This window comes from Plectropomus leopardus, chromosome 8, assembly GCF_008729295.1.
Source record: "Plectropomus leopardus isolate mb chromosome 8, YSFRI_Pleo_2.0, whole genome shotgun sequence".
NCBI classification, from domain to species: domain Eukaryota; kingdom Metazoa; phylum Chordata; class Actinopteri; order Perciformes; family Serranidae; genus Plectropomus; species Plectropomus leopardus.
In genome coordinates this window covers 29210678-29237540 of record NC_056470.1, presented here as the reverse complement: position 1 = coordinate 29237540, position 26863 = coordinate 29210678, and the positions used below count along the sequence as shown (strand labels likewise).

The following is a 26863-nucleotide window of genomic DNA, read 5'->3' as shown; positions in this document are numbered from 1 at the left end:
TGACAAAGTAGGTTACACCAGACATGATAGATAAGTGGACTATTTGTTTGCAGTGGAATTTACCAAGCCCTCTGACTGCTTTTCACTGTGTGCACAGTATGAATCGTATCTGTCTCGAGCAAGCAAACCCCAGACAGAGAGGATAAAGAAAGAGGCATAGTGGGATTTGTAGGTGATCCGTGACAATTCAGGGTGGAGAGTGTTTTTCTAACAACAGAATTTTTTAAACAACAGAGAAGAAGAAAACCCCGCTCTGCTTGTTTTTCAGTGGGGGTAAAGTCTATTTTATTGTTCCTGAAAAGTTATATTCTCTAAATAAAGCATAAAAACTTGTTTTGTGCAGTGGGAGATGACATTTTGAACACTAAATGTTTCAACACACTCAATGATGGAACAGTTTAGCTTTTAACTGTTGTGCAATATCCTCCCTTTCCAACACATCACCACTTGAAGAATGCTACACCCACATTTCAATAAGACAATTGTTATCCTCCATGAACATGACAATAGCTTTAAGTAGTTGTGGCTTGGCTTTAAGTCTCACTTGGTACAAAAAAGCACTAGCAACATTATCATCTTACAGATTTTATGAAAAGTTGTGGTTTTTTTACAACATAATCACCAAAACCGCGAAACAGAGTAATGTTTCATATAATGTGTTAATGATTTACATCCATACACTTCACTGTTGTGACTTTCTCCGCACATTTTCTCCTCTTGCTGCTCTCGTCGTAGCTGTCAGTGCTGGCACAGATTCATTCAAACATTCTAGGCATTCTTTCTTCGATGACCCCTCGTTTCCTACTGGAGCCCCACGCAGTCTTTCCCTGCTCCTGGCTCACATGCTGACAGGAGAGAGGGAAATTCCCACACAGGATGACCTCTTTTTTGAAAGTTTAGCTCGGCCCATTTTCCTCTTTTTACCGTCAATGGGCAGTGTCTGTCCGTAAAGCCGTTGCATCATAGCCCCTCCATAGGCCAACTGGCCTCCTAAAAAACTCCTCTGATAAAGCAATACAAACACACACACATACACACACACACACACACACACACACACACACACACACACACACACACCTGTCATTGTAATGTCCACTCTGTATCAGTTGTTAAGAAATGAAAGAATTTTTTGAACCTATTAGTCACGTTAGTTTGTTCTTTTGGTGCTTGTTAGCAAGTTTTTGGTACTAAGCCACATTTTTGCAATGTTGTACCTGACTGTGTTTCCCAAATTAATCACAAAAGCAGAAAAATTGAAACTTGCCCTTCTTTTTTTTAAGGTCCGAAATTAATTAATTTGGCTTTAACCTCTTTTTTTCTTTTTTTTTTTTTTTTTTATTTGACGGGGTCCAGCTTTCTCGCTTGTTCAGTTTGACAGTGGATATATAGAATAATCTGTTGCATTACATCCACTTTCCATAATGTCTGATGTTATTTGTCGTGTTAGTAGATTAGTTTCGTTGCCTGGTTGCTTTTTATTCTCATAGTTTTTTGTATTTATGTGAAACAGTTAATGTCCTGGGATGCAAGACAAATTACTTTATTTTTTTTCTGACAATGAAGTGAAACCCTATGTTATCTTATCTTATACACAACACATTTGGTGCTGTTTACATCATAAATACCCACAGAAGTGTGTCAAAGTTAAAATATAATGTGAATGTGGAGCAAAACAGATAAATTAGACTTTTGTTGCAGCTCCACAGATAATGTAATTTGGAAACAGGTATGAAGTAAACTAACATAATTTCTACCAATTAGGAAATTGTCAACTGTTTTCATAATCAATAAACATTTTTTTTTCATTTTTAAGCAAAATAATGTCAAATATTTTCCTTTTTGAGCTTCTCGGATATGACTTGATACATTTCTTTATCACATGATATTAAACTGAGTGCTATCACTTAGTATGTGGGAAATTACAATTGGCATTATTTATTATTTTCTGGCATTTTATACACAAAATGATTGATTGAAAAATAAGCAGCAGATTAGTGTATAGTAAAAATAATTCTTAGTTGCAGCCCACAGCTGGCCACTGTGGTTTTTAGCAAACTTCCTGCAAACAAGAATAAAAAGTGCATTTGCTAGGGACTATCCTCAGCCATATTTGGGGCTCGAGTGAGTATTTTTGGCAACAGGACATATGTGGAATTGACTTAAAATAAAGTGCCCATGTTCATCCTAATGAAGGCGCAGTGAGGCTCATTGATGTGTTTTTAATAGTTTTTGGACAGCAGTGGGGCTATATGACACATAGAATTAACATATATCAGCCTTTGGTTACACATACATTACTGGTAAATAGATCAGTTCATTCAAGCCATCCAGTTTATTGTCATTTTACCATACATCTCTATGCATGGCAGATGGAGAGTGTGTTTCTCAAGCGGCAATGTAAATAACACTTTATAGAAAAAACACAACCCCTTAACCTGCATACCTAAGATGTTTTTTTTAAGTGTGGGATTTGTCTACAGGGACATATAGAAGAATAGCAGTTATCCTTTTATTGCTAATCTATTTCTGACAGACTCAATTAGTGTCAACTTATCCTCCCAGATAGACAGATCTTTTCTTGGTGTTTGTTATCCTACATCCACCTTAACACCATTAAGCCATGGAGTCCCCCAAGGTTCTATCCTGGGTCCTGTTTTGTTTTCTATTTATTTATTTATTTTTGTGCATTTCTTCATTGAATGTCTCAAATTACCTTTTGACAAATGCAGATATAATATAGTTGGTTGTTTTTAGCACATTTATACTCTTAATTACTCCTCTAGAATGTTTAATTATCGAGCTTTTGAAAGCAGTTTGCAGTTGTGTGGTTTTTACCATTTTGGGATTCATGCCCTCGGACTGTAAATTTCATAGTCATGTTTCATCTCACAGAGTGACCTATGACCAGAGCTTAAATGAGTGATTACATGACCTCCAGTATAGAGAACTTACATTGAGTCACAGTTGACTTTTAAGTAATTAAGGGCACTCAGATGCTGATTTGGTTTGTGTAAAAGTATTGAAGCTGTAGATAATCTGTTTTATAATCTGAGTTATTGTTAGTTATTGTTTATATCTTCATAGTTGTAGTGCCACATCATCCTAAATCAGCCATCATTATTATATATACACCTTTTTTTGTAAGAAATGTGCAGACTTCTAACACAAATGATTGACCGATGTAAACCAGATTGTGATCTTAAGTCTAGGCCAAAGACAAAATGTGGTCAAGATGTCTGGGCCCTCTGAAACTTTGAAATACTCCAGCAAAATTAGCCAAACCTGTGACATCTTGCTAACCACAATTAAAACAGCTATTTATAAATGTGATTTCAAGTATTGGTCATTTTGACACTGTGATTTTGCGTGTTTAATTGCAGTTCCTCCTCTATGCGAAAGGGACACCGGATATCCGTACCATGGGGTGTAACGGGAAGCCAGACCGCCTGAGATACGGTAAACGGACCAGAACATGATCTGTCTTGAAGTGCACCAAGATTTCAACATCTTAGTTCACTTCTGCTATTTCTGCTGTAGATGACTGTGAAAACACTAAACTGACGTGCAGAAGTGACTTGCGGTCACTACACAGGATCAAGTATCACTGCCCAGATCTTGTGTAACATTTGACCATACTTGCAAAACAAGCAATGGCTTAATTATTAGAGACACATTTCTACGTGAGAAGCGTTAATATCCATTCGCTCACAGTGAATTAAGGGTTAATCGATGCTTTATGCAGAGTGATCAGTAGATGTTATTTATTGCTTACAGAATGTTGAATTATTCTATCGTTAATAAATCAACTTTTAGATTATTATGTATATTTAGCCTGATATAACTTGACTTTCCACTGAGTTTTTACAAAACATGGAATCTCATGGGAAAATTGTTAAAATTGAAAAAAAAATGTTAAGTACTATTTGGGAATACATTGTGATGGTTTAGCACCATTTTAAAAGTGACACCTGCTCTTACAAAATTTTGTATTTGTAGTGTATGACCAAATAATGATTATTTTCCAGTGGTAGTAAGTCATTTATTCACAACATTTTCTTTAAAGCAACGATACTGCAATTTAAATTGTGATTGAAAATCCTGCATTTAAAAGTTAACTCAAGGAAAAGCACATAAATACAACCACCAAAACGTAGGAAAAAATGCCAACTTTGAAAGCGATATTACAGATGCATTAATAGGAGGATATGATTTTGATGTTGTATTTGGTTGCAGTTGAGCAAAAGTTTAACTTCATAGACTGTTAGGTAATTTCATCTATAAGAATGAATCTGATTATTACAAGCTGACCGTATGATCTTTATTTAAAGTCTTTATTTTTTAAGTATCAAGTACAAGAAGTAACTATAGCTGTCAAATAACTGTAATGTAATACCTCTCACAGTACTAAAATTTCTAATTTTGATGCAATACCATGAAATGATATTTGATACTATTTTGTATGGTCTTTTTTAATGGACGGTAAGCGCATGCATTTAAAAAAATATGTATATTTCAATAAGTTAATGTTATGAAATATTGTTATTATTTTAACAACAACTTTCATTTTCTTGGTTAGTAACAGAGGACAGCAGAATGACTGTAGCAGACATTAACAGTAATTAAGCGTGAGAAAGAAAGACTGGTACCAGTTACTGATACTGCCAGAATTAATAGAAATCGTTTATATTTAAAATCGTTTCAAATATTCAGAATTGATGTGCTAGATCTGCTTCATGCACCAGCCAAAAAAAACCCAAAAAAAACAAAAAACAATGGTAATCTATTGAGTGGCTGGTAGATTTTGAAGCCACCAGTCACAGTGGCAGATGGACGAAAAAGTTCATTTCCAACTGTGACACTACTATAAAAGTATCACATTTTCTCTGACATGTAGTGGAGTAGAAGTATAAAGTGGCATAAAAGGTTAAATAATAATAAAAAATACTCACATAAACACAGTGCAAGTACTTGAAATTTGTTCTGAAAGTTCAGCAGTGCATTAACCTATCTACTCTCTACCGCTGAACAAAAGGTGGCATTTCAGACAGTATTTCATATATACATACTTTGTTACATATTAAATAACAAAGTGCGAACATTTTCCAGTAATCAATATTCAGAAGAACTGGTGGTCATTTAGGGTCTTGTTACATGAAAAAAACATTCACAGTCGACAAATTACTTCTCAACAGATACGATATAACACTGATTAACTCAATTGTCATTCTGGCTCTGTCGCACACACAGAAAGGCTTCAGTAATGTAAGGACCTGATAAAAAGGAAAACACCCAACTAGTATTAGGAGGTGCAGCGGTTTCTATCTGTGTTGAAAGTTCAGCCCATTGCACTATTCCTCAAAGCGCTCCTCTAAAACTTTCCTAGATTACTAGACACTTTGACATGCTGCTCAGTGCAACTGACATCCTGTTTTATTTTGACAACTGGGCTTTGGAAACTGCGAATATTATGGAAGTGAAAATTTGGCTTCTAACACATTCAAGAGATGCCACAAATTATTGCGCAAAACATAGGCATAAAAAGGGCACTTGCTGTAAGTTGTGAATTGTACGTGTAAATTAATCTTTTGAAACCTGAGCAAACTGGCTTTATTTCTTTCAAAAAATATGGGGAGAAGGCAGCGAAAGAAGACAGGACCCAAAATTAGCAAGAAAGTAGTAAAAATTGCAACAAAATTTTTTTTGCTGTTTTTGTTGTTGCTTTTTTTTTAAAAAAAAAAAAAAAAGAAGGAAGGAAAGAAAGAAGTAAGGAAGGAAATTAAATTAAAAAAAGCTTTAAAATATATTTTTTTAAAAAAGATTAGATAAATGAGCTGGAAAAAGTGCTTAAAAATTATAATAATTTTGTAATATAATTTTAAATTTTGTTATTACAATAGATATACATATAGCTTTCCCTAGACAATTTTCCTAGCTTTTCACATTAATTTTCTAAATCTAATTTCTTGCAATTTGTGGGACATTTCTTGCCAAGTTACTCAGTGCCTTTTTTTCCATGTATTTTAAAGAAATTGCACCAATTTGCTCAGACTTCAAAGGGTTAAATCCTTGTCGGAGACGTTTAAAAGCAGCACAAGAAAAGTGAGGTCCCTCCAGTTTTTTAATAGTTAAATCCGGGACTGAAGGAAGAACACAGTTTAATCAAACCAGCTCTGCAGGAGGTTTAAAATCCAGCTGTTATAGCAGCTACTGGCTGATTTTTCACAGGTTTGTGTGAAACGTCACTGATAATTATGCAAGTAAAAAGTTTATTTTGAGGTCTTAAATTCCACTTTAATCAAAGAAAGCACCACAAAGCAGGGGCAAGAATATGATATGCATTAAGAGAGGTTAGATGTGAATTTAGATCAGTAATTTTCAAGAAAAAACAGCAGTAGGATTGTTCCCTCTTTTCTGATCTTGTGACAGCATGCATGACAGATTGAATATTTAAAAATGAAACTCAACTCTGTTGACAAGCTGCTGCAAAGAAAAACAACAAAATGTACGGTAAATTCTCTGTTTTTTTTTTTGTTCATGAAATCACAGACACCTTGATATAACAGTAGTAGACGTTTGGGCTTTGACATTTTCACATTACTCAACAGGAAGTAGGGCGTGTTGACAGTGGTGGCAGCCATGAAAACATTCCACCTACACGAGCTCAACTATGTGACCATCCTCACGTTCACTGTGCCTTACCTTTCACCTCATTCCCAAAAGTTGTTTTCACATGCACGCGGTCACTGACATGCATGCGTGTGCTTATGGCAGATTCTGCAGTGCATCAAAATCACACTCAGATGAAACACATTGTCGTCTTTTTTTCCACAGTTGCTATGAAGAAAACATAAACATTAACCAAAAAGAACACGGTGGTGACATCTGCGGTGAGGCAGGCAGGTCAGCCAACTTTTTTTTACATGTGGACCATATGTTGTCAACGTCATCACTCCATGCTGCGTTCGACAAGAGGAAGGATGCGGAGCTTTGAAGCGCGCCCAAGGGGGAAGCACCAGCTCCAACCTCTAAGTATTTACGCTATGACCTACATGCATGAACTCAGCCTATGACTGCTGAGGTACTATATGTCACATCGATGCCTGCGTCTTGACGGTTGGTCCTCAGCAGCAGCAGCCAGGGGGGACAGGAACAGGAAGAGGAACTGCTCACGGGTGAGTGTCTCAACAGACGTAACAAAAGACATCAGCCTCTGACAGAGAGGATGCAGTTTATGAGAACAACAACACAGAGTTTTTTTCCACAAAAACAATCACACTGCCTGTTTTGGAATAACCGTTTTATACTACATGATACAACACGAATGAAGGGTGAGCTGATCACAAGAGGTACTCTGATACTTTACATAAGTACCAATACCACAAAAATACTCCATTGCAAGTAAGACTGCTTTAGAAATCATACTGAGATACAGAGATATAATCACCAAAATGTACTGACATCAAAGTGAAAGTCACAAGTCTCAAGTCTTCGCACTTAAGTTCCAAGTCAGAACAGGCAAGTCTCAAGGGTGGGTCAGGCAAGGTCCAAGTGGAGTCTCAAGTCAAGTTATGCAAGTCTTAAGTCAGGTCCCAAGTTTCTGGCTTTTTAATGCAATGAGAATGCACACACCTGGGTCAAATGACTCTGCAGTAGACACGGGTATTTATTCCCTCCGGCTCCAATCAGCATTGATGAGAACACAACACCCGGGTGAATGTGGTAATTTCAGCTCCTTAACCAGCAAGATGCAATGACGCACCGTCACTAATTACTGTCTGTCTCCTCCCAAGCTGCGCTCAAACATTATTCCAAGTTAGTCTCCACCAAATTTGAAAGAAAGACTAAATAAGTAAGACATATATAAAGAGAAGAAACCACTGAAAAGTTTTTAAAGACCTCAGTTCCTACTGCTGTCCACTGTTTACCTGTTCCCCAGCCTGTCCATGATGTCCTGTGGACACACCAACAAAACAACCCACACACACATGCCAGCTGACAGAAAGGCAGACTTGTGTGCTGCAGTGCTGTGTTCACTGACAGTGGGAATGTAGCCAATTGCCCATATTAAGCGGGTTTACCAGTGTCTGGAAAACCCTGAGTGCACTCGCTAATTTTGATGGGAAAGGGGTATTTGTTTCTCCAAAATTCTGTGGTAACATGTTGCAGGTGAAATGTTATTCACTATGAGGAGAGTGTTATGTGAGACAGCTCCAGATTATGCACAAGGTGTTTTTACAGTGAACTGCTTCAGCAGCTAATGTTACATAAAGTATATGATGAGGTTCGTCTCCTTCTCCACAATGTAGTCTACTAGGATGTGTGCACTGTCAGGGCACACATGTTATGAAACACCCAGTTTTTTTGTAAAATAGTTCTTAAACTTTATTCAGAGTGGCTTGAAAAATGTCTTAAAAAGTCTTAAACCCCACTTTCTTAGGTTGTAGGAACCCTGTTTACTTAGGTACAGTACTTGTACAGATATGTGCTGAGTTACATTACACCACTGGTCGATACTGAGAGCTGTCTATGTCTCACTCCCCCACCTGTCTTTTGTCAGTTTTGAAATGATAAGGGCATGAAGAGACATGGCACACCTGACTGTACACACACTTCCTTGTATCAGACTTCTATTGTACAGTGCTGGTGTGTGTGGTGACTCAGATTTGCAGAGTCACACTTGGAAAGATCTGACTCCCCTCGCATTCAGGAATTTCCTGATGCCTGTTCGGCTTCCAAACGATCCGCAGGCTAGAGGAGAGACTTACAGTCAATGATCATCCCACCCACCCTTCGTAGCTGGCCAGCTATTGGGAAGTTCCAGGTTAATAACTAAACTGAGGACACATGCTGGAGGAGTCAGCAGGGCAGGGCAGATATCCTTTTTGGTCGATTGGTAATGTGGAGTCAGCATTATGCGTAGACAGGCTGACTAAGGAGGCACTTTAGGACAACATAGTGCACTTTTGACACTTTTTTTCTCAGAACTGTCACAATCTGATCTGAGAGCTCAAATTTCTCACCCAAATCACAAACATTAAATTGTGTAGGCTGACATAGATGACACTCATAGATACAATTTACATTCACAATGACAATTCGTAGTATAATTAGTAAAGTAGCAAAATGACAATACTCTTCATGAAAAACAGCATGAGTCATGACAGCACTGTCAGATCTGTGGGTCTGTAGTTTCAATAGAAACATCTGTGACTTTAAGTCGTCTTCCGGTTACACCTTGATTGTAGTTTTCCTACAGCGTACGAGTGCAGCGTGTTCCATCTTGTCTGCTCGCTTGACGTCAGCAGAGCGTGGTGGTTGGGAGTGCTATTACTCACTGTTTAAGTTGCATTCCTGCACAAAGTGTACGAGTGCCTGCCTTATTTCCCAAACAGGAAGTTCTAGCCAAGAGTGTTGCCAAATCATCTGCACTACATCAGAGCGGTGGAGTTTACTCAAGCAATGCATGTGTCCCAAGACATGTTCTGCCTTACTTTAGCATTCACTGACCATCGTTGTTGTGGTCTTTTAAACTAAAATTAACTCATCATCAATCAACCTTAAAGTGTGTGTCTCATGTGTACTAAAAGGAATTGAGTGTGTTGAAAAATACTTTTATATCAGCAGTGCCTGTGGTGAGAGTAATCAGATAAACATTGTAATTTAAAGTATCTTAAGTATTATAGTAGAAATGCTCTTTGTGTATTTGGAAGCAATCGTACTTTGAATAAAATTAGAGCAATATGTGTGGCATGCAGCACCACTGTCGCATTAAAATCCAGAGGCGGCTTTTGTTTTGACAATAGAGGAAGATTCCCGATTCCGATTACTACAAAATAAAAGTAAGAAAGCAATTAAAAAGTAATTGATGTGCAAACTGCAGTTAAACACAGAAAACAGGAAAGAGTGGGCTGTAAGAAAAGCCAAGCCTCCCTTCTCAGAGGCTGCAGAGTTTACAGTCTAACAGCGTCTCCTGGTGGTGGTTTTAAAACTCAGACGCTGTGGAAACTGAGAATTATCAGTTCTCCAAGCAATGGAAGTACATTTGCATAAGAAAAATGAGTAATACCACAGTTTAAAAATGTCCGGTATTCTAAATCGTACAAAGACAATGCAAATTTATTTATACAGCACATTTCCTACCCAAAGGCGCTCACAACACTAGCCTCAAGGGCTGTGCCAATAATAATTTAAATTAAATCTAAATTTTATCAATAAAGCCCATTATCACAAATCCCAATTTGCCTCAGAGGGCTTTGAAAAATACAACATCCCCCTTGTCTGTCCCCCAAATTAAATAAAAGAACAAAAGTTAAGAATTAAAATATATATAAAGTATCAAAAATAAAAGTTGTCATTATGCAGTATGGTTCATTTCAGAATCATTTATATTATACTGCTGGATTATAAGTAGCAGCAGTAGTTATATGGATTAATTATAACTTAAATGTTGCAGCTTGTCAAGGTGGAGCTAATTTCAGGAACTTTATATACTGCTAGGTAGCTTAATCAGTATAAAATACATCATAATTTTTTTTAACTCTTTTTATTATGCATGATGTAAATGTCAATTATATGAATGTACCTAAAACCACCAAGTGAATTTGGAGTAAAAAGTACAATGTTGGCTTTCAAAATGTACTGGTAGGACACAAGTATAAAGTAGCATAAAATAGAAGTATTTAAGTAAAGAACAAGTACCTCAAAATTGTACTTATGTACAGTACCTGAATAATATTAAGTGAGTACAAAAGACTTATGCTACATCACTGGAGATATTCTGCACCTTTATTAAAGGTTTTAAAGTAGCTAGTGTTGGCTTTATTAATTCTTACGAAATAATTTTCTAATGTTTCACAGCTCAGTTATAAACCATCAATAAGTATATACTTATACTGTGTTTACTTTTTAAACTGCTTCATCACATATTTCTACAAAAGCTGCAGACAATGGACCAAAATCTTTTTATTAATAACTTATTACTACTTGTAACTACAGAGTTAGTCCATAAAGCCCATTAGCAGTGGCTTACTAAACTATACAACAACTATACAACACTTAGTTTCGACTAAGTAATTAGATCACACAATTGGCATTCGATATAGAGTATAACAGTACTTGGACTTTAAACGATGCGTGTATTTTTACGGGTGTTCTAAACCGTTAATGGCATTAACCGTTAATTCGCAATATTAACTGTTATTGTATCAATGTGTCACAAAAATTAAACTATTTGTCCATAGACCCGAGGGACGGCATTTCACTGAAATTGTATTGTTACAATTTCATGCGACACATAAATTGATTTATTGATTGAAACCTGCAGGTCTGCTCATATGACATCAGCCAGTGTCGCAACAACACTGTCAGATCAAGCTGCTAACTCATCAGATCCACACATGCCACCGAAGCGTCCGTAAACAGACTCTTATTTCACTGGTTGCACAATAAATGGATGCCTGGGGGGGAATAAGTAGACCGACAAATTGACAAGCAAGTGTGCAGGAATGGTAATGTTTTTCTTGGCAACAGTCTAATTCCAAGGAAACTAGATAACAGATATGACGTCAGTGACAACGTTCGAGCAGAATGCCCCATGGATGACATTTTTCTGTACACCGACGCAAAAGTTAGCTGCACCTGGGTTCAAAGCCCATGGGAGCTTTCCATTGAAATTTGGATCATTGTAGAAAAAAAGCTCTGTGATAAACAGTTATGATACTTACACGTTTTGTACAACCAAATTCACAATACTTTTATGATTTTTGAGGCCTAAATGCAATCCCCAGAAGTAAAAAGCTCATGTTAGGAACAAAACAAACGGTCATATGATTTCATGTCACCACCACAAGAAGACTGTGTGTGATGATGTGCTGTAGTCTCATTTAAACACTTGTAAGCAACCAACTTTTTTAAGACAAATGAGGGCTGTAAAGTTTGCAAGTGGAGTATCTACTGACATTTTATGCCATAGAACAAAACTTGAAAGTCTCCTCAGCCAAAAACCCATTCAAAAAACCCTCTGACTTTGAGATGAGGGAACCAGAGGTGCTAAAATGCTAACTCATTTCCGGGTTTTAGGACTCATTACTGGTTCCTCTATTTTGCATTGAAATCAATGGGGCGTCCACTGCAAATCAAACTATAATCCATCACATTTGTGCTGTATCACCTTCGACTGAAAAAAACCTTCCACAAAATAGAAAAAAATGTACATTATGTGATGTTGACAGACGTTTTTTGTTTTTTTTTATCTTAATGTGCACATTTGTTTCACTTGTTATTGGTCCCCAGAGACATCACAGATCTGTCTCAAACCCATTTTGTCCACAATAGCCAACATTATATCAGGATACATGACCAAATAAGGAAAGTTCGTCCTGTTATCGCTGACCAGACTGCACTTATAAACAGATCATTTTATTAATGGCTCTGATTATTATTCTGGCTGGACTCAATGATGTGGTCTTGTCAAAAAAAGGAAACAACTGCCAATGTAGGACTTGACCCTATGCTACGATGGCTTGCAATTGGCCTCAGTGATTTACATTCACACTAACATTAGTCATCAAATGTTAGCCAATATTAGAAGTTAGCACAGCTTCCTCCTTTTACAGTTTCCGTGATCCAGTTGTGGTACTATTTGTGTTTGCCACATAAACAATTACATAAACATAATCATAAGCAGTTGCCGCTTATTGCTGTTGTTACCTCATAAAGCTTTCTGTGGAACCGTTATATAAAAGCAGTATCACACTCGAGGGAGTACTGATGAGTATAAACAGTCTGTGATTTGGTCGTAGGCAGGAGTGTGAGTGTGATACTGCCAAATAATAACCGCAGACATGAGGACTTGTTAAGAGACTGAGGACCTCTTAAGAAAGTATGAATGAATAACTGACATTTATGACTGCATGATTAACAATGATGAGGATAAACACTTACCAGAGGGATTTTTCACATTCTGGTTTTCCAGACTTGTTCTAATAAATGGTTTATAACTGACCTTTAAAACAGCACATTTTTATGAAAAATCAAGGAAGCCAACATATAAAAGGTGCTTCATCAGAACACGGTACCAATATTTCTGAGCTTTCAAATGTGAATATGTTGGAGCGCCCGGTGCTCAGTGAATAGAGCAGGAGCCCCACGTACAGAGGTTGTGTCCTCGCCACAGCAGCCGCGGGTTTGATTCCGGCCTCGGCCCTTTGCTGCCCGTCGCCCCCCCCTCTTTGTTTTTCCCACTTTCATGCTTAAGCTTTCCTATCAGTTAAAGGCATACAAGCACCTAAAAATATCTTTAAAAAATGAATATGTCGTTACAGCCTCTCGTAGATTTAGCCTCTGCACTTTTATTTATACTAATGAATTTGGGGCAGTTCATCAACTGTTCTTATGGTATATTATTTAATGTCCAATAATTACTTAATTTCTCTTTTTCTGAATAATGTAAAGCATTTTGAATTGTCTCTGGTTTTGAAAGTATAAATATTTGCTTGCCTTGCTCTCCTTCTATACATTATTCAATGGTAGCTGCAACAGTTAAGATTTAAATAATACAAAATGTAGTTTAGGTTTTTTAGTCAGTTTTTGAATATGATTCAGTTTCATTAGATATGTATCTATCTCCTCTTAGAGGCAACTTGTGATGGCAAACTGTAGTACCGTTTTAAGCGGGACTGAGCAGCTTCCCTGTTTAATTACAGTTATGAAAAGTGTTACAAGTGTTTTCTTAAAATTAGCTTTCAGTGTTTCATCAGCCTTTTTTATACATACGACTGACTTAACGAGATAAAAACGCAGTGATGTGTAGGGCTGGGTCGCGTGTAAAAAAAAAAAAAAACCTTCTGGGTTGTAGCTGATGTGGTACCGGACCAATCCCATATTGAATTAAATCAAATAATGCTTTCAGTAATTGGCCGCGAGAAAAAACATAAAACCATACCATATCAGTCCCGTTTTTTTCTCTAGATCTTAGTACAAAAAGGATTAAATGCAGGCATCATCGGATTGGAGAAGTTTTGAGACTTCTTGGGTTATTTCAGCCGATACCTTTAAGGTATTGACTATCGATACCTAACCCTAGTCATGTGTGACCTTTTATCACCAGTCTTTATTCTGGGGGATTTATTGAGGTTATAGACGTAAATCTGTTCTAAAAACCAGACCGAATCAACAGTATACTTTTTTTATTTAAAAAGGAAAACAACAAATGTAAATAAAAAAATACATGTTTTTGAGCTCAGCATAAGTATAGAAAAACAGGAAAACCTGGTGCAATGGCTGCACAGGTGCTGAGATTTAATCCCTTGCTAAAGCAGAACAAAAAAAAAACTCAGCACACTGAAACCTGATTTGAAAAAAATATATATTTCTAATAAGGGTGCGTCCCTGCGGAGGACGTTTATACATTCTAAAGAAAAGTACAGCTGTCAGACTCAAGTACTGAACTTTGTCGAGTCACAAAGGTAAATTGAATGCTAGCAGCTCCGCTAATCTCTTCTTAGGACAAACCTGTTGATTCACAAATGCAGCATGCTAAAACTAACAAATAATCATACAAAACAATATTGCCAGCTCAGGGCCACGCCATGATACAACGGATCATCACTACAGTGTATTGTTTTCATCCCTGTGCTGGTGTTTGATATTTGGTTTGTTCAAAATCCCTGTTTCCCTGTTTGAAACTCAAGAGTTTGATAAAGGGTGACACGTTAAGTATTTGTATTGCTGGCGAAGAGAGTTGGGCGTTAGCTACTTTATGTCTCAGTAAGCTGGCATTCAGGTGTGTGTAAATTCACGTTATGTCACACATTCTCTCAGCATGAAAAGCACATCCATTGGCTAAAAAGATTTTCCCTAAAAACGTTAAAGGGACAGTTTGGATTTTTTAAGTGGGTTGTGCAGGGTAACTGTTCACAAAGAGTGTTTTGCATACAGTAGATGTCAGCACGCCCCCACTTTGGAGAAGCAGGCTGGAGTCCGACACAGAAACTAAGCAGTGTATGGCTGTGGATGGGTGTCTGCAACAAAATGTGCTCTAGCCACCTACAAAAATCAGTATCAGTTTATGTGTTTGCTAGACTGAGATAGTGTCACCGCTTTACTTTCTTTCAGGCAGCCTCTTCTGATTGGAAAACCGTTTGCAGCTTCAGTTTCCATCTATGCTCTTGTCAAAGCTGCCAGACTCCAATGACAAAAGCAGTCATTGCAGCACACTGAACACAGCAGCTGCTGGTCTACTGTTGCCTCAGTCAGTTAGTTTGTGTTATTGTGTGACTTCTGTGATTACGAACTAACCCTTTAAATACAAAAGTCACACAATAACACAAACTAACTAACGGATCTAGGCAGCAGTAGACCAGCAGCTCCTCTCTTCAGCGATGTTAAATCACTGTTTTTATCAATGGTCTGGCTGTGAAGAGAATAAAATAACAACTTCATTTTCCCATTAGAAATCACTGTCTGACATTAAGGTAAAGCAGTGAAAATATTCTAAATAGAGTGTGCATTTAACCCTTTGAAACCTGAGCAAATTGGCTTGATTTCTTCGAAAATGGGAAGAAGGCAATGAGCTATTTATGTGAATGAATGACTCAAAAATTAGCATCAAAAAAGAATAAAGAACAAACATGGAAATTATCTGAAAACGGTGCTTACAATAAATATATTATTTATCTATAATATATTTATTAATTAATAATTGTGAATATAGTTTTTAAAAAATTCCAATTTCCAATTCTTGTCAAGTTGCTCGTTGCCTTTTTTCCATGTTTTTGAAAGAAATCAAAACAATTTGCTCAGAGTTTAGAGGGTTTAAATACTTGAAGATAAAAGGCATCTGGACACAGCACAAGAAAACTAATGTCCAATCAAGGATTAAACTGATAATGATTTTTTTTTAGGTGGCTAAAATACATTTTGTTGCAGACCCCTCCACAGCAGTATCTTGCTTGGCTTCCCTGTCGGACTCCTGCCTGCTTCTCCAAACTGGGGGCGTGTCAACAGACGTCTACTGTATGTAATAAACTGTGCATGGGTACGTACCTCACACAACCCCACTTAAAAAAGAAATCTACACTATCCCTTTAAAGCAAACACAAAAGTAAATTTGAGAATGCCAGGTGAATGGAGAATGAGACATGCCACCCTGTCTCTGCACCATTTTGTTTCCAAAGACATTTCTGTGTCACTGTGACGATAACATAAACTTCATTGATCCCACGTCGGGGAACCTCACTTAGCCCCCGCAGAGCCACCGGGGAGAGAGAACGCAGAGGGAATCAGTCACCAGACGGCAACTCAGTCTACAGCTCACATTGTTCTGTAAATGTTATATTAATAATTTCTCACTGAGTAGATTTAACTCGAGCATCAGTAGAAAACTCCACTAACTACCACTCGTGTAAATACACACTAACACACACACATACTGTATGTACTCAACTAGCGTGCCTCCTGCAGCCCTACACAGGCCACCAGTGAGGACAGATAATTCAATGCCCATCCCAGCATGCATCTCTTATCTAGTGGGCATGGGGTTGTTTCCCTCTTACATACTTCACTTTACTATTGGGTTTAATATTGACCCATTACGTTTTATAAAAGTGTCTCCCTTATCGGCATGTTTTCAAACAAGTCAAAAATCTGGCTCTGATTTCTGACCGTTTGTGAAACCAAAAGAAAGAGAAAATCCTAACACCTTCATAAAGGATGAAATGGAAGAACACATACGAGTGTCATTTGGTAAATAAGAGAGGAGACACGTGTAAAATGAGCTGACAGGGTGTTCAGCCTGGTTCACAGAACAAGGGAGCTAAAACAAAACCCTTTTCCTCGACAGACGTGTCGTCTGTGGAGTCTGTGTTTAGGCCGGGACACGCATTTGCGATGTGACACCTGAAAAACTGAGGCCCTGAGCATCCATGATGAATTATTCAAAGAACATTTGGGTGAGTTATGAAGACTGGCAGCCTGTTATTCCCAAAACTTCTTTGCACTGCATTTGTAAAATAAACGAGTGAACCTGAATCTGCTGAAGTCCAAATAATCCACTCACTCGCAGAGTAAACTCAGAGTCAAAGCAGGCTGTTTGGGCAGCCTTGTCCACTTTGCAACGTCAGTGGAGAGACAGAGGAACAAAAAGGAGGAGGAAGGATAGACATCAGTGGAAACAGGCTCGATAACAGACGTAAGCACTGAGAGCCAGGGCCGTGCACAGGCACACGTTGGTTAGTAGAGGGGACCAAGTCCCCGGCACAGGAGAGCTTTCATTTGGCTGCTGCGTCGGCTCTGGCACCTCCCCCGTCTCCTGCTGCTGCTGGGATACGGGCGGAGCTTTGGAGGAATGATCTCCGATTCCCATGTGGCCATCGAGCAGCTCAGCACCTTCAGCAGGAAGCTGGGGGGCAGCAATGTTCCTTCTACGCAGCTCAGACTCTTGTGAGGACCTGAGAGGAGTAAAGGATAGTTTTAATGCCCCCAAGCAATTTGGCTTACAGGGTTTTTGACATATTCATTTATTTGTGGGGACCTGCCACATCAACTTTTTCTGCCACATATTGAGTTTCTATTTATGGAGTTGCGCACCCAGCTCGCTCTCTATCTGTCTGTCTTAAATACATTTGGTGCGCTCGTAAAAAGTCCCTCTGAGCACCAAAGCACACTCTGGACGTTTGATTATTCAGACTACTGTTAGAATACCGTCGGGTCATTCAGAGCACCGCACTCTGGAAGCAGCTGATCGTACTCCGGGCACAACTGGAACAGCAAAGCACCCGGCTCAGTGAAAGCGAAATTTGACCGTTTGTTTGGACACAGAACTCTTTCTTAGCAGTTTTCATTTAGTGTATTGCGACAGATTGGATGCACGTCCACAATGACCTTTATCTATAGTTTTTCAACCTACACAGGATGAAACGTACTGCATTCCCATGAGAACCAAGCACCCCACATTCAGCGCTGAGTGCGACCACTACAGCAGAGAGTTTGCTGATTTGGCGAACCCCCCAACCGCTCAGTTACCGCCGCAAAGAGAATCTAACTCTGCTGGAAACACTGATTTGATTTTATTTCATTAGATGGACATATTGGTTGGATTTTTCCTTGACCAACAGTCCTGGAGCTGGTTGCACCAGCTCTTCAGAGTTCAAACATAGCCTCATCATAGTTTATATAATTTAAAACTATATTAAAACTGGTTAAACCATAAAAACTACATCTACAACTACAATCTCTTTGTAGAGATTAATTGTTATTAAAATTTACGCCCAGTAAGTGTCAAGTATAAGAGCAGTGTAGCTAACTGACAGAGCTTAGCGTGCTAATAAAAGACATTCAGAAAAGATAATATAGAATATGGTCGACACGTCCACCCCAACACTTGAAAAGATACTATTTAAATCGTTTTAACTGACAAATCAATTAAAAAACATTTATGCAAACATTAGACTAACTGACCAAATGAAACCAGGAGGGTGAGTATTATCAAATGTTTTCTCCCTTCGTGCACATAGAAATAAAACTAATGCCTGGTATTCTTCATCAAGCTGTTTTACAAATAGCCGGTGCAGCCAAATCATTTTCCTTTTTAAATATTTTCAAGTAATTATAATAAACAAGCTGAAACCAGATCTTTCAAACAAATTACTTGGGTGATTACCCCAGACTGCGGGTCTCCATTTGTTGGATGATCTCATCATTTTCGGGAAAAAAGGATGGCTGAACTCTGCCATTGTGAGGGTCTCTGGGAGGAGGACGAGGAGGCGGAGGAGTGAACTCTGGGGGATCATCCTCCTCGTTTGAGAGCTCTTTCCACGACTCCTTTAGAAAACAGAAAATTCCCCGTGAGTATTTGCAAAATAACTACATTTTAAATAAAAACAAACTGTGAGTTTTGCAACAGGTCTTACAGCACACGGAGCCAAATCTGAAATGAATTGCGTGAAATGACTTGCCTGCAGAGATGTATCTCCTTTAATGTACTTGGCACCTTCAATGACAGCAAGGTAGGAGAAACGGAGTTGATCTGCTGTCTGAATCAAGCCCATTCGGTAGCGTCGCATCTCAAGCAGCACGTCACGAATGCGCACTGAAGACGGGTCCTTACGGATCGACATCTGCATAATCAAGCAAAAACATTCAGTATGTAAGCGTCTTGAATCTTAAACTTCTAAATATAACTGTAGACGGACAGTTAACGTCATGATTACTGAACAGCAGAGCTCGGTACAAACCAATAAGAGGCAGGTGTCCACAAGACAAAAGGTCCCAGAGCGTCCGATGCCGGCACTGCAATGCACCACCACCGGTCCCTGGTCCGAATTCAGGCAGCCCGACTCCCGCACTTTGAACAGGAAGTTAAGGAAAGAGGCGGGGGACTCTGGTACCCCAAAGTCAGGCCAGGTGGTGTAGTGAAAATGTAGAATCTCACGAGTCTCATGTGTCTGTAGAAGAAGATCAGACATGCAAAGACTATTAAAAGACCTCAGAAGAGACCAGGATTTAGAAATAACTTCAATCCTAATCTGAAACCATGTCAACGTTTAAATTAGAGCTTATATTGGGTCCAGTCTCTTCCACTGCTGGGGAGGAAAAAGCAGAAACTGCCAACCAGTTCGCCTTGCAGCTCCCCTTACTCTTTCTCATCTGCGCTCTCCCTCTCTTCCCCTGGGTCTCCCCTCTCGCTCTCCATCCTGTTTCTCTCTTTACCTCTCGATTCAGTCCATTAAAACTCCTGCCAAAGTGCCATTTGAACATGAGACAGTTTGCATCAGTTTCATTTATAAAAAAATCAAATAAATATACGTTAATTTGGCAAGAACCTGACCCGATTAAAGTGTGAGGGAACAGTGAGAAATTCCAGCCCAGCTAGGCCCGGACGGAGAATTAAAGCTCTAGTTTAAATCCAAAGAAAAAAACAACTCCAGAGGAAAAGAAACGTACAGACAGATTCTCCAACTCCAGCTGACGGACTGTGTAGTAAGACTTGATGTCTTCTGAGACAAAGGTGAGCTTGAAATTGGTATCTTCAAAGATGACATCTCTCTCTTCTCTATGTGGCCAATATTGGGCACATTTAACCTAAAACCAAACAAAGGTGCACATTAAACACAACACAAAGAGAAAAGCAGTGAGGTTACTGACACTGTCACACATTGAGACGTTACACTGCGAGGAAAGGAGCCAGTGCTTACAGATCCTTTCTCTATGACTCGGTTCAGCATCACTACACCGCGGGTCCTCTGCTCCCACACCATCTCCCAAAAGTGTCCGCATGTATGTGGAAGGGGTCCCTGAAAAAGAAAGCGTCTTGTTAGAGAGGATTTTATTCTTAGTATAACTAAATAAGAACAGTGCATCTATTTAGAGATCTCTGTGAAGCATCTGATATTGTGAAAAAAGACGACTTTAGAAGAAACGGATGTGCTGAATCTTCTGGCTCAACAGTAAAATCTAAACTTCAGCTGTACTGGCAGCTCCCGTGGGGATCTCACTACTCTTACTGTCAAGCTGCCAAAATCCAGATGAGACACCAGAATAGCTGATTCAAAAAATGTTCATACACTATTCTGAGTCACTGACAGAAACAACAAGCTTCATGAGCAACAGCGAGTGATTTGTGGACTTTGTTATCCACCCTTTCCCCCTCTCAGGATACACACAGTAGAGGGCTCCCTAAAGACGCATTTTACCCAGATGGACATGGTTTTGCAGGACATTGCAGTGCATGCTTGTGCAAGCTCCGTGGCTATCTTAGCCCTTGAGTGCACGCTGAAACTGTGTGTGCTATCATGCGTGCATCTTTGTAAGAATGCAGAACAAAAATCTTGACTTGTTCTGGTTTGATAAAAATGTGGACTGAGTGGTAATGTTGAGTGGTTGTTGTCTTTTTTGCTTTTGTGTTGCATTTTTATTGTGAAGCACTTTGAGCTGCATCCCGTGTATAAAAAGTGTTAGCAGTAGTAGTATTAAATCTGTCTATTTATCTGTTTATATATGCATTTATTTTTTAGAAAAAAAACTCAAACTTCATCGTGAAGTCACAGCATAGCACCTCACCCCGACCAACTTCCTTGCTAATTCATAATAATAGTTCCCAAGTATAAATATTATGCAATAGCGCATAAATAACAGGTTTGAATCTGTGTGAGGGAGGATCATTACTGTCAGAGGAGTGTACTGAATCTTGTTTACCTGAGTGAGGATATAGTTCCTCTGAGCCTCTTCTGCTGTTATGAGGCTGGCGTTAATGTAGTCATTCGTACCCTGCTGCAGACATATTCTGCTGTGGTCAACTGAGGAGAAGAAGAAAAGAAGAATCGTGAAAATATGCCTGAGTGTTTTTAACATGTCACAACCCTCAGGGGACTAAAAATGTACTTCTCATGAGCGACACAGCTGCTGGGAACATACGACCAGTCTGTCTTCAAAGATAACACAGCTGGTAGCCTTTTAATACTGAAATAGATCAACTCTTCTCGATGCATCCACTGAAGGAACGTGTCCGTTAAAAAGTAAACAGCATGAGCAAGTTTCAGGTTACTGTTTGTCACATTTTCACATGCTTGATGACACATATACAGTAACTGCACTATTTGCATAACTTATTCAGTGTGAAAAAGAGGAAACCACATAGTTCAGCTGTTCGATTGTGACATTACAGGAAAAGAAAATAATAATTTATACAAAAACACTTTTCTACACTTATTAGTTGTTCTTGATCGAAAAGACACTTTTCAAGCAGTGTGTTTGCGAGGATGATGAACATATATAAAAACAAATAAATGTACTGATATGTTGCCTTTCTAAGACAATGTTTACAATGGGCTTTAACCCTTTGTAAACAAAAAAGTGGGCTTGATTTCTTTCAAAGGCCACAAGAAACTTAACAAGAAATGGTCTAATCCACTATATTCTGTAACATAATTTTAAATGTATATATTTAAAATAATTTGAAGCTTTTTTTTGGTCATGTTTCACTCATTTTTTTGCATTTTGCAGGACATTTCTTCCAAGTTGCTCATTATGTTTTTTGCCATGTTTTTGAAAGAAGTCAAACCCGTTTTCCCAGGGTTCACAGGTTTATATGCATCTGAACACAGCACAAGAAAACTGCTGTCCATCCAGGTGTTTACGGTTTATAGAGTAAAATGTTTGATTAGTAAGTTCAAAATATTTCTTTTTTTTAAGTCAAACTTCACACGTGAAGACAGTCTACCAAGATATGAATCATGATGATTTCATGTATTTATAGATCAACTGTGATGTGTCTAAAGTGTGTCAGATAGTTTGGTTTAAGATAACTAAGACAAAATGGTTTGATCCATTTCCTACAGTTTCTTTTCTCTCTTGTTTCCATTTCAACTTTACTCTGTACGTTTTTTCATCGTTTGTCGTGTCGGAAAAACAGGTGCAAATTAGCTGTCGAGTTCACCCTGATGTTGTTAAATGTCTATAAATGGTTTTTTTTCCAGCCTCCTGCAGCTGCAACATGTGCTTTCACCATACAGACAACATTAACACGAGTACATTTGCTGTTCCTCAACAAAAGAGCAAAAGTTATTTAATGTGAAATCACATCCTTTCATACGTGCGCCCACGGCGATGCAGCGCTCTGCCCATTGTGTAATACTGACATTGTGTTATTTCTAATGACTGAGGTCAAACAGCAGTGAGCAGACGTGCTTGTATAACATTCAACTCATGATGCCGCAGCAGCTTTAAAGAATAAGTCATCTCAAGCTGATGTTTGAACATCAATAACCGATTACAGAGCTGTCACATGGACAAAAGAGCAACTCACACGGGCTGACATCTCTGTAACGATTCCGATTCTTGTTTTCAGGTAATTTGGCAACCTTGCAAGGGAGTTCACATGACTGCTGGCGAATCTCCTGTGACAGAATACAAAAATGGGATTACATTAACATCACATTTACATGGCATTAAGGTCTGATGTAACATGAATGGTGCAGGTCGTGTCTTAGTGGCTTTTACACGCTTTAAAACAGAATCTAAACATTTACAGAGACTTTTGAAAGAGGGGTTGTTCTTCCCTTTATTTGATTCTGTAGAAAAATATCTCAGTCTGAAAATGTAATAATAACAGCTGATTCACACTGAGCTGTTCTTAATGAAAACATTCTGCAGGAAACTGTGGAAAAACCAACAAAAACAGTTTAATCTGAGGCAGTGGTGGAATATAACAGAGTATATTTACTCAAGTATTGTACTTAGGTAATTAGGTTTACTTGACTACTTCCATTTTACTACTTACACTTATTTGGAAGCCAACATTGTGCTTTTTACTCAGCTACAGTTGACAGCATCTACTTTGCAGATTCAGATTATTAAAATATGAGCCAACTAATATATTATGATAAAATTTGTGGATTAAGCTGCACAGCAGTACATAAAGCAGATGGAATCAGCTCCACCTTTACCAGCAGCAACATTAGTGATGCTTTCACATGATCGATTACTGATTATAATCCAGCGATTGATTCTGAATCAATCATTCTGCAGAATAAGTTTTGGTAATTAGTACATTTACATTTTACAAGTACATTTTGATGCAAACACGTTTGTTCTTTTACTTAAATTAGATTTTGGGTGCAGGATTTAGGGACTATTAGGGAATTGTTCAGTTTTCACATTTCTGTTGGTCCTTGGAGATGTTTTATGGGACATTCGCTTCCTTCAAGGAAGAAAAACAAAAAATCTTAACTTCAAAATTGAAACATTTCATCAAAATCACTTCATACTACATCTTACTCAAAATTTGGCCAAAAATAAACCGTTTGCACAAGCTAACCAGCATGCACAACAAGACTGAAAACTGTTTTTTTCATTATTAGTAATTAATGAGACCAATAACCAATATGAATTTACATTAAAAATTAAAAATCTTTCTGTCAATATTTAAAATTTGGAATATAACAAACGCCAACAAAAAGCTTTGTTTAAATGCCTTTATCAAATGTTTAGTCAAAACTGAACTATTCACATCATATACAGCAAGTTACCAGCAAATTTTGTTATACTCAATTGAAAATTTAAATGAATAAATAAAAATGGCTCCCTTAGGTTTTAAAAAGTAAAAAATTCCTCCCATGCTGACACTTTGTTTGCTTTTTTTAATTGATTAATTTTATCGGCAATCATTACAATAAAGTACTGATACAGATAATCGTCAAAATGCAAAATATCAGTCTCAATAATCGGCCAGGCCGATAATTTCCTCATCTTTTAATAAAAATTAAAGAAAAAAAACAAGGTCACTTCCCCTTCCTCTAAGAAATAAACAACAGTCCCTTATTGTAACAGAGTATTTTTTACAATGTAGTGCTGCTGCTGCAATATTTACGTCAAAACAAAAAGTGACACTAAACGTAAAATCTGTATATAATATAAATAATAATATAACAGTATATTGGTAGGAGGTGCTGCTTGTTGGAGACTCAGGCAGACGCATCAATCATCGCATTGATCCGACCAAACTAAACCGGCGGATAACCGCAGCAGATCGTAGCTCCGCCGCTGCAGACTCATCGTGCATTAAAGCTGTGATCTGGCCTAAAACCAGCAGCTTCACTATCAGTGCATTTCCACCTTGACTGCGCCGGAGAGCTCCTACCTGATAAATGGCGCTCCAACTCCCGTTTTCATCGATTTCCCGAAACTCGGCTTCCATCGCTGACAGTCCAGCTGCCACTCCTTCCTCTTCCTCCGCAGATACTGACCCCCGCAGCTCCCCGCCGATCCGATCGTTTTTACTCTACTGTCCCGCAATCGCCGACAACTGTCCCGCCGATATCCTGTAATTGTCAGCACGGCGGCATAGATTACCGTGTTACCTCTCTGCTCCGGTTAGCGGAAACACGCCGGTGACTCCTCCTACACGGTGTAGCCGCCGTCCTCCGGGGGCTAAAAAAGAGCGGAATGTGTTTTTAAAGAGATTATTATCTACCCCGGGTTCTCCGGGTGTGAATCTGGATTTTAGTATGTTTATCAGACCAGATTATTTGGCTAATCTGTGTGAAATAGTCAGTTTACCTTTTCAACGGCCGCTGTAGAGACAGAGCAGCGAGGACGCGCGGAAGGCATCTTGTGTCTGGAACGTGACGCGTTCGGCTCCATGAGCGCGCACGTACACTCACGTAACGGTCTGTTTACGTACGACGCTGAAGTTAGCTTTCGATTCGTGGCTTCCAAATCCGATTCAGCAGTTAAGGGGGAGAGTTAAGGGGATTTAATTTGCGATGCTTGCCGACCGATTCACGGCTGTTTGCATTTCATACTGCGGTGAAAGTATCATAGACGTTTTATGTAAAGCCTCAGCGTTGTTTGTGAAAATGCAAATAAGGGAGATTTTACTGCTTTTTTATTTTTTTTTTTAAACATGTAGCCTACATCAGATTACACCAGGAACCTATTCACAAAGTTTCCTAGCACAAGGAGTTGCTCTTAGTGATGACAAAAAAGCAACCAATTTTTAGACTATTACACTTATTTGGAAAAACCCATTGATGTGATATGAATATGAATTATTTTTGTTTACTTACTTCTTTTTTAAAAAATACTTTTATCAATTCATGCATTGATATTATGATTTTTTATGTTCTGTGTAAAATGCCAGTTATCTGTGCTCTGGTGTATGTTTGTGTTTTCGTTTGCCTGGCACATTTTGGACATATTTTTGTTAAATTAAGCTGTAAAAAAAAGAAGTTTTCTAAGAATTTCCTCATGAAGTTTAGACAGTGACCTGGCAAAGATAAAAGTTAGTCAAAAAGCATCTTAGTCCGTAAGAGTGCTTGTAAGGCGAAAAACTTTTAGGAGTAGAGAGGACTTCCAGCAGCTGAGGCGTTTCTTAAGCAGAGGAGAAAATGGAAAAAAGACAAAGAGGTCACTGAATGACAGTGAGTTAATGAAACACTACAGATCATCATGCAGGGATAATGTTTATGACTAATCTTATTAGAGATGCATTTACCTAACATCAGAAATAACAGAATCACAACACAATGATAACTGGAAACTGGAAAATATACAAAAGTGCAGCAGTGTAACCAAACAAAAAGTGCCTTCACAGTCTATTGTTTTGATGTAGTTAATTTCATTTCCATTGGATGTCCAAATCATGCAGGCTCACAAAAGGGTGTTTCTGTGAGAACCAATCACATCTGAAAAATGTATCATACCTACCAACATAGTCATCCACACTTCTCCAAGGAAACAGTGTCTGTCACTTCGTGTTCAGAGTTATTCTAAGATCTTTCCTAAATCACTCCAAATCTAGGACTCCTTGTTGGACGTTTTAGGCTATGTTAGGAGCTCTCAAGAGTTTTCTCAGACTATTTCTGAATACGGCCCCAGGTCTCTATTTTAAACCACGTCATTTAAATAGGTCAAATCTGGACTAGATTATGTCAAAGAGGTTTTAGATTATTTAAAACACAATTTCAGGTTTGTGAAACCTTTATTGTATTTGTGAAAATGCAAAAAAGGAAAACATCACAAAAAAATCCAGTAATCTCCTTTTCTTTCTTTTTTTTTGCATTTTCATAAGAAGAATGAAGGTTTTACAAATATTAAACTGTGTTTTACAGAACATTTAGCCTCTCTGAGATAATCTTGTTTGACCCATCTGAGTATAGTGGTTTTTGATCTGAAGTGGTCTAGATGTAAAAACACAGTATAATCTCCTCTCTATTTTTTGCATTTTCCCAGAATACACGTGTCACAAATTTGGAAGTGGGTGTCAGACCATGGAGGTGCAAAAAGCCGAGAATCGGTCGGTAAGCATTTCAAATTACATTCCCCTTAACTCTCCCCTTAACTCTCCCCTTAACTTCTGAATCAG

General features: G+C 38.3%; 2 protein-coding genes across 3 annotated transcripts in view; one reads left to right on the top strand and one right to left on the bottom strand.

Annotated features, from left to right (window-relative positions):
* The window catches only part of LOC121947278 (kelch-like protein 12), a 47471-nt gene that overhangs the window by 7913 nt on the left and 12695 nt on the right, over window positions 1-26863 (top strand). For both annotated transcript variants that reach the window (XM_042492257.1, XM_042492256.1), the window contains exons 2-4: window positions 3384-3459; window positions 6835-7175; window positions 26731-26798. The gene's annotated coding sequence lies outside the window, so the exon portion shown is untranslated. The remainder of the gene's footprint in view (window positions 1-3383; window positions 3460-6834; window positions 7176-26730; window positions 26799-26863) is intronic.
* On the bottom strand, window positions 15914-25125 carry ptpn1 (protein tyrosine phosphatase non-receptor type 1). Its single transcript, XM_042492259.1, has 10 exons — window positions 25057-25125; window positions 24638-24927; window positions 22805-22895; window positions 21196-21296; window positions 20196-20294; window positions 19945-20082; window positions 19236-19445; window positions 18957-19118; window positions 18662-18822; window positions 15914-17450 (listed from the first exon to the last, which is right to left on the bottom strand). The coding sequence occupies exons 2-10, from the start codon at window positions 24692-24694 to the stop codon at window positions 17165-17167; spliced, it is 1305 nt and encodes a 434-aa protein (XP_042348193.1). The 5' UTR covers window positions 24695-24927; window positions 25057-25125; the 3' UTR covers window positions 15914-17164.

Excerpts from the sequence above, each read along its gene's own strand:
- ptpn1 (XM_042492259.1), bottom strand. The coding sequence starts at position 24,694 with ATGGAAGCCGAGTTTCGGGAAATCGATGAAAACGGGAGTTGGAGCGCC. Across the intron at positions 22,896-24,637 it reads GTTGGAGCGCCATTTATCAG|GAGATTCGCCAGCAGTCATG; the intron begins GTAGGAGCTCTC and ends ATTCTGTCACAG. Across the intron at positions 17,451-18,661 it reads ATGGAGACCCGCAGTCTGGG|GTCCTCACAAGAGTCTGAGC; the intron begins GTAATCACCCAA and ends TACTCCTCTCAG.